The sequence below is a fragment of the Lepidochelys kempii genome, chromosome 24, assembly GCF_965140265.1.
Source record: "Lepidochelys kempii isolate rLepKem1 chromosome 24, rLepKem1.hap2, whole genome shotgun sequence".
Taxonomy (NCBI): domain Eukaryota; kingdom Metazoa; phylum Chordata; order Testudines; family Cheloniidae; genus Lepidochelys; species Lepidochelys kempii.
The window spans coordinates 13,619,442-13,636,435 of NC_133279.1; the positions used below are offsets into that span (position 1 = coordinate 13,619,442).

At 53.5% G+C, this 16,994-nt stretch overlaps 1 protein-coding gene across 1 annotated transcript in view; it reads right to left on the bottom strand.

Moving 5' to 3' along the window:
- Window positions 1-16,994, bottom strand: part of LOC140902933 (IgGFc-binding protein-like) — a 119,181-nt gene that overhangs the window by 68,843 nt on the left and 33,344 nt on the right. Inside the window, exons 13-23 of the mRNA XM_073323515.1 lie at window positions 16,141-16,714; window positions 13,981-14,579; window positions 11,569-12,130; window positions 10,146-10,741; window positions 9,149-9,722; window positions 8,061-8,260; window positions 7,522-7,663; window positions 6,620-6,951; window positions 4,739-5,312; window positions 2,774-3,372; window positions 362-923 (exon numbers count right to left, since the gene is read on the bottom strand). Of these exons, the coding sequence (XP_073179616.1) occupies window positions 362-923; window positions 2,774-3,372; window positions 4,739-5,312; window positions 6,620-6,951; window positions 7,522-7,663; window positions 8,061-8,260; window positions 9,149-9,722; window positions 10,146-10,741; window positions 11,569-12,130; window positions 13,981-14,579; window positions 16,141-16,714 (5,314 nt within the window). The remainder of the gene's footprint in view (window positions 1-361; window positions 924-2,773; window positions 3,373-4,738; window positions 5,313-6,619; window positions 6,952-7,521; window positions 7,664-8,060; window positions 8,261-9,148; window positions 9,723-10,145; window positions 10,742-11,568; window positions 12,131-13,980; window positions 14,580-16,140; window positions 16,715-16,994) is intronic.

Genomic DNA, 16,994 nt, shown 5'->3' on the forward strand with positions numbered 1-16,994 from the left:
TTTAGTTCTTTCGGTGTCCGTTTTCCTGCACCCTGACGGGAAGGACGACTAGTGGGTTGGACTAGATGACCTCCTGAGGTCCCTTCCAACCCTGATATTCTATGATTCTATGATTCTAGTGTTGGCAAAGTATTTCCAACCCCTGGGAGACAGGTGCCAGCAAGGAGACAGGATTACATTGCTATAGCACAAAGATAAAGCAAAGCTGAGTAGGTGACCTTTACGGTTGGCAACACTACTGCAAGCTGATAGGTGTGTAAGGCCAGAGACACACGGCTGAGCTCTTCTGAGCCCCCTGCAGAGGGTGCTGCACATGGAGACTAGCCAGTCCTTAAAGCAGATTCTAGTAGGCGACACTCACTGCAGAATGAGGCTGATCTCCACTGCCCCATCCGGATGCCCCTGGCCTGGCAGGCCATCACGTAGGCGCTGATGGCACTGCAGAGAGCATCCCGGAGACCCTTGTACTGGCAGGTGTCAAAGACGCAGTCGTCGAAGAAAGGGGCTGGGTCGATGACTCCGTGGCACTCTCTGAACGGTCCGTCCCCTCTGGTGATGACCCCGCAGTACCGATCTCCCTTGTAGGGTTGTCTCTGAGCCTCACTGCAGACCAGGCACTTCCCGGTGCAGCTGTCTGAGCAGCCCGGGACCTCCCCCACCTTCCAGCTCTCTGCGAACTGGACGGCGTTGGCTGCCCGTCTCCCGTCTCTCATGGTCAGGTCGTCACTGGCAGTTTGGTTGTTGTCACCGCACAGGCCGCAGAGGGCGTTGGCGTAGGTGTTGGGCACAGTGACCCGGACCAGGCTCCCGTCGAAGGTCACCCTCAGCGCGAAGGCGGTCTTGATGAGGACTTGGGCTCCGCTGACGTAAGCCTGTAGCTTCTCCTCATGGTAGAAAGGCAGGGCCACAAAGACTCCGTCCACCTGGAACAGACGCGGCAGGGCCAGGGGTTAATTTTGAATGAATACTGCAGGCAGAAGGTGGGGACCCAGGACTCCTGGGTTTTATTCCTGGCTCAGGGAGGGGGGGCGAAGGGAAGGGAAGAAATGGGGTGGGGCCTAGTAGCTTTGAGCAGGGGAGGCTGGGAGCCAGGACTCCTGAGTTCTATCCCCCGTTCCGGGAAAGGAGTGAGATCTGGTGGGTTACAGCAGAGGGGGATGGGAATCAGGATTCCTGGCTCCTATCCTCAACTCTGGGAGGGCAGTGGTTGGAGCGCGGCGGCTGGGAGCTAGGACTCTTGGGTTCTAACCCCAGCTCTGGTCAGGGAGTGGGGTCTAGCGATGAGAGCAGCTTTGCAGGACAGGTTCACAAAGAGCCTGTCTATCTGGAACACACGTCTTGGGGATGGTCTGAATTCCCAGTTACACGAAGGCCTGCTCTACACTAGTAAATTAGGGCAGTATCACTATCGCTCCGGGGTGTGAAAACTCCACACCCCTGACCCACGCAGTTAAACTGACCTGACCCCTGGTGTAGACGTTGCCAGGTCAACGGGAGAATTCTCCTGTCAACCTAGCGAGTGCCTCTTGTGAAGGTGTCTTACCTACACCAATGGGAGAACTCCTGCCATTGGCATTGGCAGCCTCTTCACTGAAGCGCCGCAGCTACGGCAAGTCCATTGTGCCACATTAGCAGTTTATTTGGAAACAGCCCTAAGACTCTCTCACACCCCTTGGGCAGTGTAAATGCGGTTGACTCCCAACTTTCTGCTGTCAGATACCTGGAAAGGGCCTTCGCGCAACAGAAGTCAGGATCAAGTACTTTAGTGGAGGAAGCTTTTAGGGTGTTGACTCCCCTGGAGTCAATGGGGCCAGATCCCCAGCTGGTGGGAATGGGGCATAGCTCCTGTGGAGGGAATGGGACCCGATCCCCAGCTAAATGAGTGAGTCAGTTGAATGCACATCAGTTACAGTGGCAAAACGGCCCTGATGCAGAGGAGAAAATCCTGCCCTATATATTCACAAAGAGGCACTCAGTTCCTTCCCACACACCCACCACCAGCTCAGTGTGCAACGGACGCAGGTCTCATTTCTGAAACGGGGAGAGAAATAATGGGTAATGTATCATCAACAGCAAGAGTTCCTGCTCCCAGCTCCCCGAGAAGTCATAGAATCACAGAATATCAGGGGTGGAAGGGACCTCAGGAGGTCATCTAGTCCGAGCCCCTGCTCAAAGCAGGACCAATCCCCAACTAAATCATCCCAGCCAGGGCTTTGTCAAGCCTGACCTTAAAATCTTCGAAGGAAGGAGATTCCACCACCTCCCGAGGTAACGCATTCCAGTGTTTCACAACACTCCTAGTGAAAAAGTTTTTCCTAATAGCCAACCTAAACCTCCCTCACTGCAACTTGAGACCATTACTCCTCATTCTGTCATCTGCTACCACTGAGAACAGTCTAGATCCATCCTCTTTGGAACCCCCTTTCAGGTACTTGAAAGCAGCTATCAAATCCCCCCTCATTCTTCTCTTCCGCGGACTAAACAATCCCAGTTCCCTCAGCCTCTCCTCATAAGTCATGTGTTCCAGTCCCCTAATCATTTTTCTTGCCCTCCGCTGGACGTTTTCCAATTTTTCCACATCCTTCTTCTAGTGTGGGGCCCAAAACTGGACACTAGTACTCCAGATGAGGTCTCACCAATATCGAATAGAGGGGAACGATCACATCCCTCGATCTGCTGGCAATGCCCCTACTTATACATCCCAAAATGCCATTGGCCTTCTTGGCAACAAGGGCACACTGTTGACTGTAGTCCTGTGGCTCTCCGTCCCTACCTTGATCTTGCGGGGATATTGCTGGCTGACAGTGATGTTTCTACCGTAGACCTCCAAGGTCACCACTTTGGTGTAGGACACGGCCTTGCTGCCGCGGTTGTTATTCTCCACCTTGATGTTGAATGGCGTGAGCGTGGGGTCCTCGGAGCAGACCCCAGCCAGAAGGTAGATGCAGGTGCCCATGAAATCATACTTTTTCCCGTCGAAGGTGGTGTAGTGAGGGTCTCCGGAGGCCGTGCAGGTGGAGTAGCTGATTGGGGAGCAGCCACGGACCCCGTTGATCACAGCGCATCTCTCGCTGGCCTTGCAGCCGGTCTCCTGGCAAAGCACCATGCCCAAGCTGGGATCACATCTGCACCGAGAGAGGCAGTTCTCATCGGCCCAGAACTCCTCGTTGGGTTTGTAGTAGCGGCCATTGTAGTCACAGCCACAGCTCTCCACGGGGACACAGTGGCCGGCACTCAGGACGTAACCGTTGTCACACTGGCAGGTCTCCACACAGGGCTCCAGGCAGGAGGAGTTGGCGGTTTGGTCGGAGCAGCTGGCCGGGCAGGCGTTCCCGCAGGCCTCGTAGTGGCTGTTCTCAGGGCAGGGCAGGACTGGGAGGGGGTCAGAGAGGGGGAGATTTAACATCACAGGAAATGAACTAAAAACACCTGCTTACATGCAGCAAGAGCTAGAGAGAAATTCTAATGTGCAATCGGCATGCTCTATTTCACAGGCCCGATGTACAAGCAGCCACACTAAGGCCACCTCTGGAGTACAGCACAGGGAACAACCCCGTTGGGCAAAGGAGTTTGCTAGCTGGGAGAGCAGGGAAATGCTCTCTTTGTATAGAAAATCCAAGAAAATCTGCAAAGTGCACCCAGAGCAGATGAGACCTCACTTGTCAAGGCCTCCTCTGGAGCCCCGCCCACACCAGATGACCTCAGACTCAGCACACGTCCCGCAGAAGTGGAAAGACTCAGGAGATCCTACTGGGTTGGGACCCTGTATTTTCAGGTAGTATTTCGGATGGGTCCATCTTTCCATCGCTTTCTGATCCATCCCTCTCTTCCAGCCACTTCACCCACCAAATCCATCCCGCTTTTCTATTCTTCACTTACATCCCTCTTACACAATGCTGAACACCCCTTCTTTGAAGTGCGGAAGTGAGATTTTCTTTACATTAGATTGTAATAAATCTTTCTCGTTGCCTCCATCTAATTGACGTGTACATCCAGGAGTATCTATATCTGTCTAATCTAGAACCTAATCATGGAATCATAGAATATCAAGCTTGGAAGGAACCTCAGGAGGTCATCTAATCCAACCCCCTGCTCAAAGCAGGACCAATCCCCCAAGTTTTGCCCCCGAAATGGCCCCCTCAAGGATTGAACTCACAGCCCAGGGTTTAGCAGGCCAATGCTCAAACCACTGAGCTATCCCTCCCCCCGGTTTAGCCAGCCGTCCCTCTGGCTCAGCATCCAATCGACCAATCTTTACCTCTAATTGACTTTATCTCCCCGTGCACCTAATCCATTTATCCATCCATTAAATCTCTTTATCTCTCTATCCATCGAACCCACCTATCCGTCTATTACACCCATTTAATCTCTCCATCCATTTTATCCACGTATCCTCCAGTGAATCTATTTAATCACCCAATCCATCTAATCCATCTACCAATCTATTAAACCTGTTTAATCTCCCTATTCATCTAATCCATCCTCCTAACAATATTTGGAGACTCTTCCTTTCTCTCATCTAACCCAATCTATGAAAACCATGTGTCCATCGATTCTCCATCTAGCTAGTCTCTTATAGGGGCTTCTCAAGCCCACATCCCCATGGTGTCTAGTTGTGCAGGATCTAGGCCTGGTGTCTGCCCTGACACTCCGCCCACTGGCCATCTCCTCAAGTAGCACAGTAACTCTAGTCTAATTGCTGCTTTTGTCAATAAAAAAAACAAACCACCGAGCTCACCGCAGCCGGACGGTGTCCTCCAGTCATAGACGGTGATGCCCTGTTTCTTGCAGATGGCTGCATAGGCCTCCAGCGCCTGGCACAGGATGTTCTTGGCTCCCCCGTTCAGACACACGTCGTAGATGCAGCTGTCAAAAATGTCCTGGGGGCTCACTTTGGAGTGACACTCTCTGAAGGGCCCTCCTGGTCTTTTGCTGATCAAACCACAATATTCGTCACCCCCGTAGATCTTCTGCTTGCTCTTATCGCACGTCGGGCATGTCCCTTTGCAATCATCCCAGCAGAAGGGGTCCCGGTCTTTGACTTTCCAGCTCCTGGCCCACTCCACGATGGAAGAGACTCGGGTGCCGTTGGGTGACGTCATGTCATCTCCACGCTTTTGGTTGAAGTTCCCACAAAGGCCGCCCATGGCCCCATAATAGCTGCTGGGGAGGGTGATGATCAGGTGCCAATTCCAGTCATACGACACCTGCAGACCAAAGTCTGTCCGCAGGATAGCACTGAGACCGCTCTGGTAGAGCTTGATTTTACCGTCTTCCAGGGTCACCGGCAAGCTGGTGGTCACGTCATTGATCTAGAGATAGGAGGAAAGAACCAACGGTTATTTCTCTTTTCATCTCACCTCTTCCAAGAGTTCTGCTCCTCTGGGACAAGAAAGATTAGAAAGCCCCAATTAAGCACTTGAGTCCTCAGAGATCAAATGTTCTCTGTCCAGGGGATCTGGCTGTGGAATGAATTCCCAGTGCAGATTAGATAAATCCAGAGTGTGACCTGGACTCCCCTTTAATAAAGCTTCCCGACAAGAACGAAGCATTGATATTCACAGCTTGAAACCCACCCAACTCACCACAAAATCCTACTGCAAGTGGAGATTTTTCTACCCCAAAAAGAGGAGAAAAGCCAGAAGCTCCATGGATTGGAGCAGAGACTTTACTCTGGTCAGTACATGTTATGGAGAAGATGGTTGGCTCCTATGGTGATGGGCGGCAGTACAAAACCAAAGAGCTAGAGAGAGAGAGCGAGAGAGTTGTGGAAGGAAGACAGGAACTGTTTAGCCTGTGCGGCCTGGAGGGATCCCGCGACATGGGGAGACTGGTAGAACAAGAGTTCTGGGGGACCTAGGCTGACTGGGGGATCCTATGTGGTCCATGGAGGCAAGATTGCCCAGGTGAATTGGGAGGGCCCAGGGGCCCGGAGCAGATAATTTTAAATCGGTTCATTTCTCGCTTATTCTGTTCTTCTTCTGGAATGTTGTCATTTTCGATCTTGTTTCTTTTCATGGCCACTTTGAGATCACAAAAAGGGGATTTTCTTTCTGATAATCTGGAAAAATTTCTATTTTAAAATTTCTAAATATCATTTCTTTTTTTAAAAAAAATACCTATTTCAAAACAAAGGACCTGATTCAGCAGAAATTCTTGAAAACGAAACAAACAAAAGTACTGGCCCATTTGTATGAATGGAAGAAAAGAGATGTTGACATTTTCCGAAAGAAAATTGGTCTTCAACCAGCACAGAGAGATAGATAGCTGTGTATGGGGATGGTTGGATAGATCGATGGAGAAAAAGCAGATGTGTATGGTGATAGATTGAGAAACGGATTGATGTGTATGGGCTGGGTGGAGAGAAAGAGAGATCTATATGGGGACAAACAGAGGGACGGATAGATGTGTATCCTGACAGATGGATTGACAGATTTGTCTTGGCCTGGATGGTAAGATGGATGCATATGTATGGGGAAGGATAGACAGAGATATAGACAGATGGGTATGCGGATGGATGGATGGATAGGTAGATGTGTATGGGTATGGATGTACCCATAGGGAGATATTTTTATTCCAAATGCAAGCTCTCCAATCATTTTTGCACTTTTGTACTCACTCTGATTTTCCCAACTTCCTTCTTGTAGATGGAGATGTTGTAGCCATAGACGTAGATGTTGGTCAGGCGCACGTAGGAGACAGCCTGGTTGCCTCCCCTGTTGTCGTTCTTCTCATCGATGGTGAAGGGCACCAGGGTGTTGTCGCTCCCGCAGTACTTGGCCAGGGTGTAGGTGCAGGTGCCCTGGAAGTTGAAGTTCAGCCCGTCGAAGGTGTGATAGTGCGGGTCCCCCCAGCCCCAGCAGGTTCCAATGAAGTTGGGAACGCACATCGCACGGCCGTTCTGGACCTTGCACGTCTCCTTGGCCCGACATGTCAGGACTTTGCAGGGATCTGAAAGGAGAGAAATCCCAGCAATCCGTGAGAGTGAGGGCTAGGGGGGCAGGGGAGCTCGGTTCAGCACAGGCCCAGTTACCCACCCAAAGCCATTCGGAAGAGGGGCCAACCAGAGAGGAGTCAACGGGAGATGGTTTCCTGTAAAAGCTCTGCCTGAGTAGGGATTAAGTAAATAGGTCAAGTAAGGACCTCAACCTTTGACCAAAGCGGCAGGCCCAGAGGATACTTTTCTTTACCTCTTGACAGTCAAGTGCCTGGTCCAAAGCCCAGGAGAGAATCACTGACTTGATTTGACATAGCCTGCCTCCCAGCCCATCGGCTCCAACCCAGAGAACCCACCATGTAACCTACCCCCACCCCTCCCAGAGCTGTGAATAGAACCCAGGAGTCCAGGCTCAAACCCCCCCCTGCTCTAACCACTAGTCCCCACTCGCTTCCTAGATCTAAGGATGGAAACTCTACTCTGCGCCAGCTCCTCAGCTGTCCTGACTCCACTGAGTCTGCTCTAAGGACTCTCTATCTCTACGTTCATCTCTCTTCTTGTTTAACTCTTGCACTCTCTTTCACCTCTGTTGATGCATTGCATGACTCCATCTCTGATCTGACAGGTTTCATCCCTGGTGCAGCTGTGGGCTTCGCAGGTCACCCCTTGGGCAGGAGTGCAGGTGCAGCTTTGCTGGCACTTGTTGGTCAGAACCGTCTCATTAGGCTGTTTGAAAAAAGGGAAAAGAACACAATGTAGCCCGGGGAAAGGTAGTTTTTCAGCGCGGAGATGTTCATTTACAGGGAGGCCATATCTGGGACTAGAACCGAGTGTCTTATCTCCCAGTCCGCAGCCGCTCTACTCCACTTGGCACGACTGCCTTCCCGGAGCTGGGGAGAGAACCGAGGAGTCCTGACTTCCAGCTCCCTGCTCTAACCACTAGACTCCACCGCCCTGCCAGAGACACGGTTCATGGAACCAGGATTGTGCCATTAGTGCCTTTCAACAGAGATTCATGCATTGCCATTGGCAAGCGACAATGGTCTGATCCAACATGGCTGATGAGAGCAGGGCGTGAAGGACGTGACTGGATAGGAGTTAACACCCCAGCAGGGGGCGGTACCTGGTAATATATCCCCTTCTTGAAGCACCCACAGCTCTGCAGAGCCACGCAGCCCTGGCCATCAAAGAGGAAGCCATCGTCACACTGGCAGCCTTCGGCGCAGGTGTCTGGGCACTTCCTGGCGTCGGTGATCCTGGCACAGGTGGTGGTGCAGAGGTCGGCGCACACCTCGTAGTGACTGTTGGCCGGGCAGCGCAGAGCTAAGGCAGAGAAAGAAGCAACTGATGGCTGGAGAGATCTCAGCCCACAACTTAGAGCAGGGGCGGGCAAACTTTTTGGCCTGAGAGCGGCATCGGGTTTTGGAAATTGTATGGAGGGCTGGTTAGGGAAGGGGGGCGTGGCCCGGCCGCCACCCGCTCTCCACGCCCCCCTGCTTCTGGTCCCCTGACAGCCCCCTCCCACCCTGGACTCCTGCCCCATCCAACCACCCCTTCTTCCTGTCCCCAGATCCCCCGTCCCTGACTGACTCCTGCCGCCCCATCCAACCCCCTCTCCTTCATGACTTCCTCCCCCAGAGACCCCTGCACCCATTCAACCCCCCTGTTCCCCGCCTTCTGACCGCCCCGACCCCTATCCACACTGCGACCCCCGACCACCACCTCAAACTCCCCTCCCACTATCCAACCCCCCGGCTCCCTGCCCCCTTACCACGCTGCCTGGCTGCCGGTGCTACTGCCGCACACAGCGCAGCCCGGCTGGAGCCAGCCACACACAGCGCAGCCCAGAGACCGGGTCAGGCCGGGCTCCGCAGCTACGCTGCCCCAGGAGCTCACCGCCCTGCCTCCCAGAGCATGGCGCCGGGCAAGCCTCCCGGGCCAGGAGCTCAGGGGCCGGGCAGGAGGGTCCAGTGGGCCGGGTGTCACCTCAGGCTCAGAGGGACAGACATGAAGGAGAGGAGAATCTGACGGGGACGAGAGGACCAGGTCACCTTTATAAGGGAATATGACCTTGTTGGTTCCCACCCAAAGGAGTCTCTCAAGAAGCCCAGAGGCCTGGAATGAGATACCTAGAATCGCTCTCCCCGCCCCCCAGCGGGAGGGGAGCGAGTGGGATAGGCCCTTCTGCTACACCAGCATCGCGGCACTTACGGCAGAAGGAGGCGCTCCTCCAGGGCTGGATAGGGGCCCCGGCCTCTTGGCAGGCCGTCACGTAGCTGTGGATGCTCTGGCACAGGACCTGGGAGTCCCCGTTGCCCAAGCACACATCATACAGGCAGTTGTTGAAATACACGCTGGGGCTGACCATGCCGTGGCAGGAGGCGAAGGGGCCGTCGGGGGCCGTGAGCAGCCCGCAGTAGTTGCGCTGTTTGAAGAACTCCTTCTTCTTCTCCTTGCAGACCGGGCAGCTGTTCCCGGCGCATCCGTCGTCACAGGCCACCCCCGGGATCAGGACTTTCCAGGCGGAACCAAAGGCTGCCACGTTAGGGGCCGCGCTGCCGTCGGGGAGCAGGAACTCGTCGTCCCGACGCCCGTTGTTGTTCCCGCACAGGCCGCACGTCTGGCCCTGGTAGTTCCCTGGGACGGTGACTCTGGCGTGGTAAACCAGGTCGTAGCTCACGGTGAGGCCGAAGTCAGTTTGCACAAGGACGTTCCCGCCGTGCTGATACGCTCGGAGCTGCCCATCGGCCACGACCACAGGCAGGTTGTGGGACACCCCGTCCACCTGGAAGACACAGAGTATTCCCTGTGAACCGGGGCAGTGGATGTTGTTGGGGTGGGCTATGGGCACAAGATAGGGTCTCAATGACACCTGGGCAAATCTGTTGTGACTCCACTGAACTCAATGAAATTATGGCCATTTCTGATCTCAGATCCCTGGGCTTACTCTGCAATCATCCACTGAGCGTAATATGCTGAGGGCTGGATTATGATCTCACTTGTCCCAGAGAAAATCCAGAGCGATTCTGCTTTCTTCAGTGGGATGCCTCTAGACTGGCACTGGTGCCAGTAAGGTCAGGATCAGAACCTGAATGTCTGACCCCTCCTGCCTGTGCGCTCCTAATGAGTGACCCAGGAGACAAGTGCCCCTTGCATTGCCACATCAGTGGGGCTGCCCCATTGCAGGAACATCTTGAGCAGGACTTACCATGACGAGCCCCTTCCTGTTCTGCAGCAGGGTAAGCGTGAGCCCGTAGACCTCCACGGACATCAGCTTGGTGACAGACACCTTGCCATTGCCCCAGGGCTTGTTCTCCACCTTCACGGAGAAGGATGTCAGGTTCCCGGCGTCAGCGCAGGTCTTGGCCAGGATGTAGGTGCAGGTGCCTTGGAAATCGAAGGCAACTCCATCGAAGGAGAGGTAGTGGGGGTCTCCGGCAGCAGAACACGTTGCAGATCCGACAGGGTGGCATTTCCGGACGCCATCCGCCACCTTGCACTGCTCGTTGGCTCCACAGGAGGCCTCCCGACACTGGACGACCCCGTTGTCTTGGCACCGGCACCGCTCCCGGCAGGAGGCGCTGGAGTAGAACTCCTCTCCCTTCCTGTAGTACCTGCCCTGGTGCACACAGCCGCACTGCGCGACGGGGACGCACCGGTCTCCGCTCAGGAGGAACCCGGCGTCGCAGAAACACCCTTCGGCACAGGGAGCGTCGCAGCCGTCCGGCGCCGAGAGCCCGTGGCAGGTGGCAGGGCAGCCGCTCCCACAGAGCTCGTAGTGGAAGTTACTGGGGCAGGTGGGACCTGTAGGAGAGGGGCAGAGGGAACGTGCAGATGGGGGTGAGAGAAAGAAGAAATGTGCAGGTAAGTGGACAGAAATCTCTCTCTATTCATATCACTTACAGTAGGATTGTTCTGGTGGGGTTGGGAGCCAGGACTCCTGGGTTCTACTCCCAGCTCTGGGAGGGGAGTGGGGCCTAGTGGTTAGAGGCTGGGAGTCAGGTCTCCTGGGTTGTATTCTGGATGTTGAAGGGCGGTCAGGTCTAGCGGGTTAAAGCAGTGTGGACTGGGAGTCAGGACTCTGGGGTTTTCTTTCTGACTCTTGGAGGGGCGTTTGGTCTAGTGGTAAGAGCTGCAGACAAGGGGACGTGTTGCAAGGTGAGTCCCAAATTCTGGAGTGGGCTGCTGTGTAATGTTTAGTGATGGAGGACTGGGAGTCAGGATAACTGGCTTCTGCCACTGGCTTCTCGGGTGACTCTGAGTTACTTGCTTTAGTTCTTTCGGTGTCCGTTTTCCTGCACCCTGACGGGAAGGACGACTAGTGGGTTGGACTAGATGACCTCCTGAGGTCCCTTCCAACCCTGATATTCTATGATTCTATGATTCTAGTGTTGGCAAAGTATTTCCAACCCCTGGGAGACAGGTGCCAGCAAGGAGACAGGATTACATTGCTATAGCACAAAGATAAAGCAAAGCTGAGTAGGTGACCTTTACGGTTGGCAACACTACTGCAAGCTGATAGGTGTGTAAGGCCAGAGACACACGGCTGAGCTCTTCTGAGCCCCCTGCAGAGGGTGCTGCACATGGAGACTAGCCAGTCCTTAAAGCAGATTCTAGTAGGCGACACTCACTGCAGAATGAGGCTGATCTCCACTGCCCCATCCGGATGCCCCTGGCCTGGCAGGCCATCACGTAGGCGCTGATGGCACTGCAGAGAGCATCCCGGAGACCCTTGTACTGGCAGGTGTCAAAGACGCAGTCGTCGAAGAAAGGGGCTGGGTCGATGACTCCGTGGCACTCTCTGAACGGTCCGTCCCCTCTGGTGATGACCCCGCAGTACCGATCTCCCTTGTAGGGTTGTCTCTGAGCCTCACTGCAGACCAGGCACTTCCCGGTGCAGCTGTCTGAGCAGCCCGGGACCTCCCCCACCTTCCAGCTCTCTGCGAACTGGACGGCGTTGGCTGCCCGTCTCCCGTCTCTCATGGTCAGGTCGTCACTGGCAGTTTGGTTGTTGTCACCGCACAGGCCGCAGAGGGCGTTGGCGTAGGTGTTGGGCACAGTGACCCGGACCAGGCTCCCGTCGAAGGTCACCCTCAGCGCGAAGGCGGTCTTGATGAGGACTTGGGCTCCGCTGACGTAAGCCTGTAGCTTCTCCTCATGGTAGAAAGGCAGGGCCACAAAGACTCCGTCCACCTGGAACAGACGCGGCAGGGCCAGGGGTTAATTTTGAATGAATACTGCAGGCAGAAGGTGGGGACCCAGGACTCCTGGGTTTTATTCCTGGCTCAGGGAGGGGGGGCGAAGGGAAGGGAAGAAATGGGGTGGGGCCTAGTAGCTTTGAGCAGGGGAGGCTGGGAGCCAGGACTCCTGAGTTCTATCCCCCGTTCCGGGAAAGGAGTGAGATCTGGTGGGTTACAGCAGAGGGGGATGGGAATCAGGATTCCTGGCTCCTATCCTCAACTCTGGGAGGGCAGTGGTTGGAGCGCGGCGGCTGGGAGCTAGGACTCTTGGGTTCTAACCCCAGCTCTGGTCAGGGAGTGGGGTCTAGCGATGAGAGCAGCTTTGCAGGACAGGTTCACAAAGAGCCTGTCTATCTGGAACACACGTCTTGGGGATGGTCTGAATTCCCAGTTACACGAAGGCCTGCTCTACACTAGTAAATTAGGGCAGTATCACTATCGCTCCGGGGTGTGAAAACTCCACACCCCTGACCCACGCAGTTAAACTGACCTGACCCCTGGTGTAGACGTTGCCAGGTCAACGGGAGAATTCTCCTGTCAACCTAGCGAGTGCCTCTTGTGAAGGTGTCTTACCTACACCAATGGGAGAACTCCTGCCATTGGCATTGGCAGCCTCTTCACTGAAGCGCCGCAGCTACGGCAAGTCCATTGTGCCACATTAGCAGTTTATTTGGAAACAGCCCTAAGACTCTCTCACACCCCTTGGGCAGTGTAAATGCGGTTGACTCCCAACTTTCTGCTGTCAGATACCTGGAAAGGGCCTTCGCGCAACAGAAGTCAGGATCAAGTACTTTAGTGGAGGAAGCTTTTAGGGTGTTGACTCCCCTGGAGTCAATGGGGCCAGATCCCCAGCTGGTGGGAATGGGGCATAGCTCCTGTGGAGGGAATGGGACCCGATCCCCAGCTAAATGAGTGAGTCAGTTGAATGCACATCAGTTACAGTGGCAAAACGGCCCTGATGCAGAGGAGAAAATCCTGCCCTATATATTCACAAAGAGGCACTCAGTTCCTTCCCACACACCCACCACCAGCTCAGTGTGCAACGGACGCAGGTCTCATTTCTGAAACGGGGAGAGAAATAATGGGTAATGTATCATCAACAGCAAGAGTTCCTGCTCCCAGCTCCCCGAGAAGTCATAGAATCATAGAATATCAGGGGTGGAAGGGACCTCAGGAGGTCATCTAGTCCGAGCCCCTGCTCAAAGCAGGACCAATCCCCAACTAAATCATCCCAGCCAGGGCTTTGTCAAGCCTGACCTTAAAATCTTCGAAGGAAGGAGATTCCACCACCTCCCGAGGTAACGCATTCCAGTGTTTCACAACACTCCTAGTGAAAAAGTTTTTCCTAATAGCCAACCTAAACCTCCCTCACTGCAACTTGAGACCATTACTCCTCCTTCTGTCATCTGCTACCACTGAGAACAGTCTAGATCCATCCTCTTTGGAACCCCCTTTCAGGTACTTGAAAGCAGCTATCAAATCCCCCCTCATTCTTCTCTTCCGCAGACTAAACAATCCCAGTTCCCTCAGCCTCTCCTCATAAGTCATGTGTTCCAGTCCCCTAATCATTTTTCTTGCCCTCCGCTGGACGTTTTCCAATTTTTCCACATCCTTCTTCTAGTGTGGGGCCCAAAACTGGACACTAGTACTCCAGATGAGGTCTCACCAATATCGAATAGAGGGGAACGATCACATCCCTCGATCTGCTGGCAATGCCCCTACTTATACATCCCAAAATGCCATTGGCCTTCTTGGCAACAAGGGCACACTGTTGACTGTAGTCCTGTGGCTCTCCGTCCCTACCTTGATCTTGCGGGGATATTGCTGGCTGACAGTGATGTTTCTACCGTAGACCTCCAAGGTCACCACTTTGGTGTAGGACACGGCCTTGCTGCCGCGGTTGTTATTCTCCACCTTGATGTTGAATGGCGTGAGCGTGGGGTCCTCGGAGCAGACCCCAGCCAGAAGGTAGATGCAGGTGCCCATGAAATCATACTTTTTCCCGTCGAAGGTGGTGTAGTGAGGGTCTCCGGAGGCCGTGCAGGTGGAGTAGCTGATTGGGGAGCAGCCACGGACCCCGTTGATCACAGCGCATCTCTCGCTGGCCTTGCAGCCGGTCTCCTGGCAAAGCACCATGCCCAAGCTGGGATCACATCTGCACCGAGAGAGGCAGTTCTCATCGGCCCAGAACTCCTCGTTGGGTTTGTAGTAGCGGCCATTGTAGTCACAGCCACAGCTCTCCACGGGGACACAGTGGCCGGCACTCAGGACGTAACCGTTGTCACACTGGCAGGTCTCCACACAGGGCTCCAGGCAGGAGGAGTTGGCGGTTTGGTCGGAGCAGCTGGCCGGGCAGGCGTTCCCGCAGGCCTCGTAGTGGCTGTTCTCAGGGCAGGGCAGGACTGGGAGGGGGTCAGAGAGGGGGAGATTTAACATCACAGGAAATGAACTAAAAACACCTGCTTACATGCAGCAAGAGCTAGAGAGAAATTCTAATGTGCAATCGGCATGCTCTATTTCACAGGCCCGATGTACAAGCAGCCACACTAAGGCCACCTCTGGAGTACAGCACAGGGAACAACCCCGTTGGGCAAAGGAGTTTGCTAGCTGGGAGAGCAGGGAAATGCTCTCTTTGTATAGAAAATCCAAGAAAATCTGCAAAGTGCACCCAGAGCAGATGAGACCTCACTTGTCAAGGCCTCCTCTGGAGCCCCGCCCACACCAGATGACCTCAGACTCAGCACACGTCCCGCAGAAGTGGAAAGACTCAGGAGATCCTACTGGGTTGGGACCCTGTATTTTCAGGTAGTATTTCGGATGGGTCCATCTTTCCATCGCTTTCTGATCCATCCCTCTCTTCCAGCCACTTCACCCACCAAATCCATCCCGCTTTTCTATTCTTCACTTACATCCCTCTTACACAATGCTGAACACCCCTTCTTTGAAGTGCGGAAGTGAGATTTTCTTTACATTAGATTGTAATAAATCTTTCTCGTTGCCTCCATCTAATTGACGTGTACATCCAGGAGTATCTATATCTGTCTAATCTAGAACCTAATCATGGAATCATAGAATATCAAGCTTGGAAGGAACCTCAGGAGGTCATCTAATCCAACCTCCTGCTCAAAGCAGGACCAATCCCCCAAGTTTTGCCCCCGAAATGGCCCCCTCAAGGATTGAACTCACAGCCCAGGGTTTAGCAGGCCAATGCTCAAACCACTGAGCTATCCCTCCCCCCGGTTTAGCCAGCCGTCCCTCTGGCTCAGCATCCAATCGACCAATCTTTACCTCTAATTGACTTTATCTCCCCGTGCACCTAATCCATTTATCCATCCATTAAATCTCTTTATCTCTCTATCCATCGAACCCACCTATCCGTCTATTACACCCATTTAATCTCTCCATCCATTTTATCCACGTATCCTCCAGTGAATCTATTTAATCACCCAATCCATCTAATCCATCTACCAATCTATTAAACCTAAAAAGAAAAGGAGGACTTGTGGCACCTTAGAGACTAACCAATTTATTAGAGCATAAGCTTTCGTGAGCTGCTGTAGCTCACGAAAGCTTATGCTCTAATAAATTGGTTAGTCTCTAAGGTGCCACAAGTCCTCCTTTTCTTTTTGCGAATACAGACTAACACGGCTGCTACTCTGAAACCTGTCTATTAAACCTGTTTAATCTCCCTATTCAAATAATCCATCCTCCTAACAATATTTGGAGACTCTTCCTTTCTCTCATCTAACCCAATCTATGAAAACCATGTGTCCATCGATTCTCCATCTAGCTAGTCTCTTATAGGGGCTTCTCAAGCCCACATCCCCATGGTGTCTAGTTGTGCAGGATCTAGGCCTGGTGTCTGCCCTGACACTCCGCCCACTGGCCATCTCCTCAAGTAGCACAGTAACTCTAGTCTAATTGCTGCTTTTGTCAATAAAAAAAACAAACCACCGAGCTCACCGCAGCCAGACGGTGTCCTCCAGTCATAGACGGTGATGCCCTGTTTCTTGCAGATGGCTGCATAGGCCTCCAGCGCCTGGCACAGGATGTTCTTGGCTCCCCCGTTCAGACACACGTCGTAGATGCAGCTGTCAAAAATGTCCTGGGGGCTCACTTTGGAGTGACACTCTCTGAAGGGCCCTCCTGGTCTTTTGCTGATCAAACCACAATATTCGTCACCCCCGTAGATCTTCTGCTTGCTCTTATCGCACGTCGGGCATGTCCCTTTGCAATCATCCCAGCAGAAGGGGTCCCGGTCTTTGACTTTCCAGCTCCTGGCCCACTCCACGATGGAAGAGACTCGGGTGCCGTTGGGTGACGTCATGTCATCTCCACGCTTTTGGTTGAAGTTCCCACAAAGGCCGCCCATGGCCCCATAATAGCTGCTGGGGAGGGTGATGATCAGGTGCCAATTCCAGTCATACGACACCTGCAGACCAAAGTCTGTCCGCAGGATAGCACTGAGACCGCTCTGGTAGAGCTTGATTTTACCGTCTTCCAGGGTCACCGGCAAGCTGGTGGTCACGTCATTGATCTAGAGATAGGAAGAAAGAACCAACGGTTATTTCTCTTTTCATCTCACCTCTTCCAAGAGTTCTGCTCCTCTGGGACAAGAAAGATTAGAAAGCCCCAATTAAGCACTTGAGTCCTCAGAGATCAAATGTTCTCTGTCCAGGGGATCTGGCTGTGGAATGAATTCCCAGTGCAGATTAGATAAATCCAGAGTGTGACCTGGACTCCCCTTTAATAAAGCTTCCCGACAAGAACGAAGCATTGATATTCACAGCTTGAAACCCACCCAACTCACCACAAAA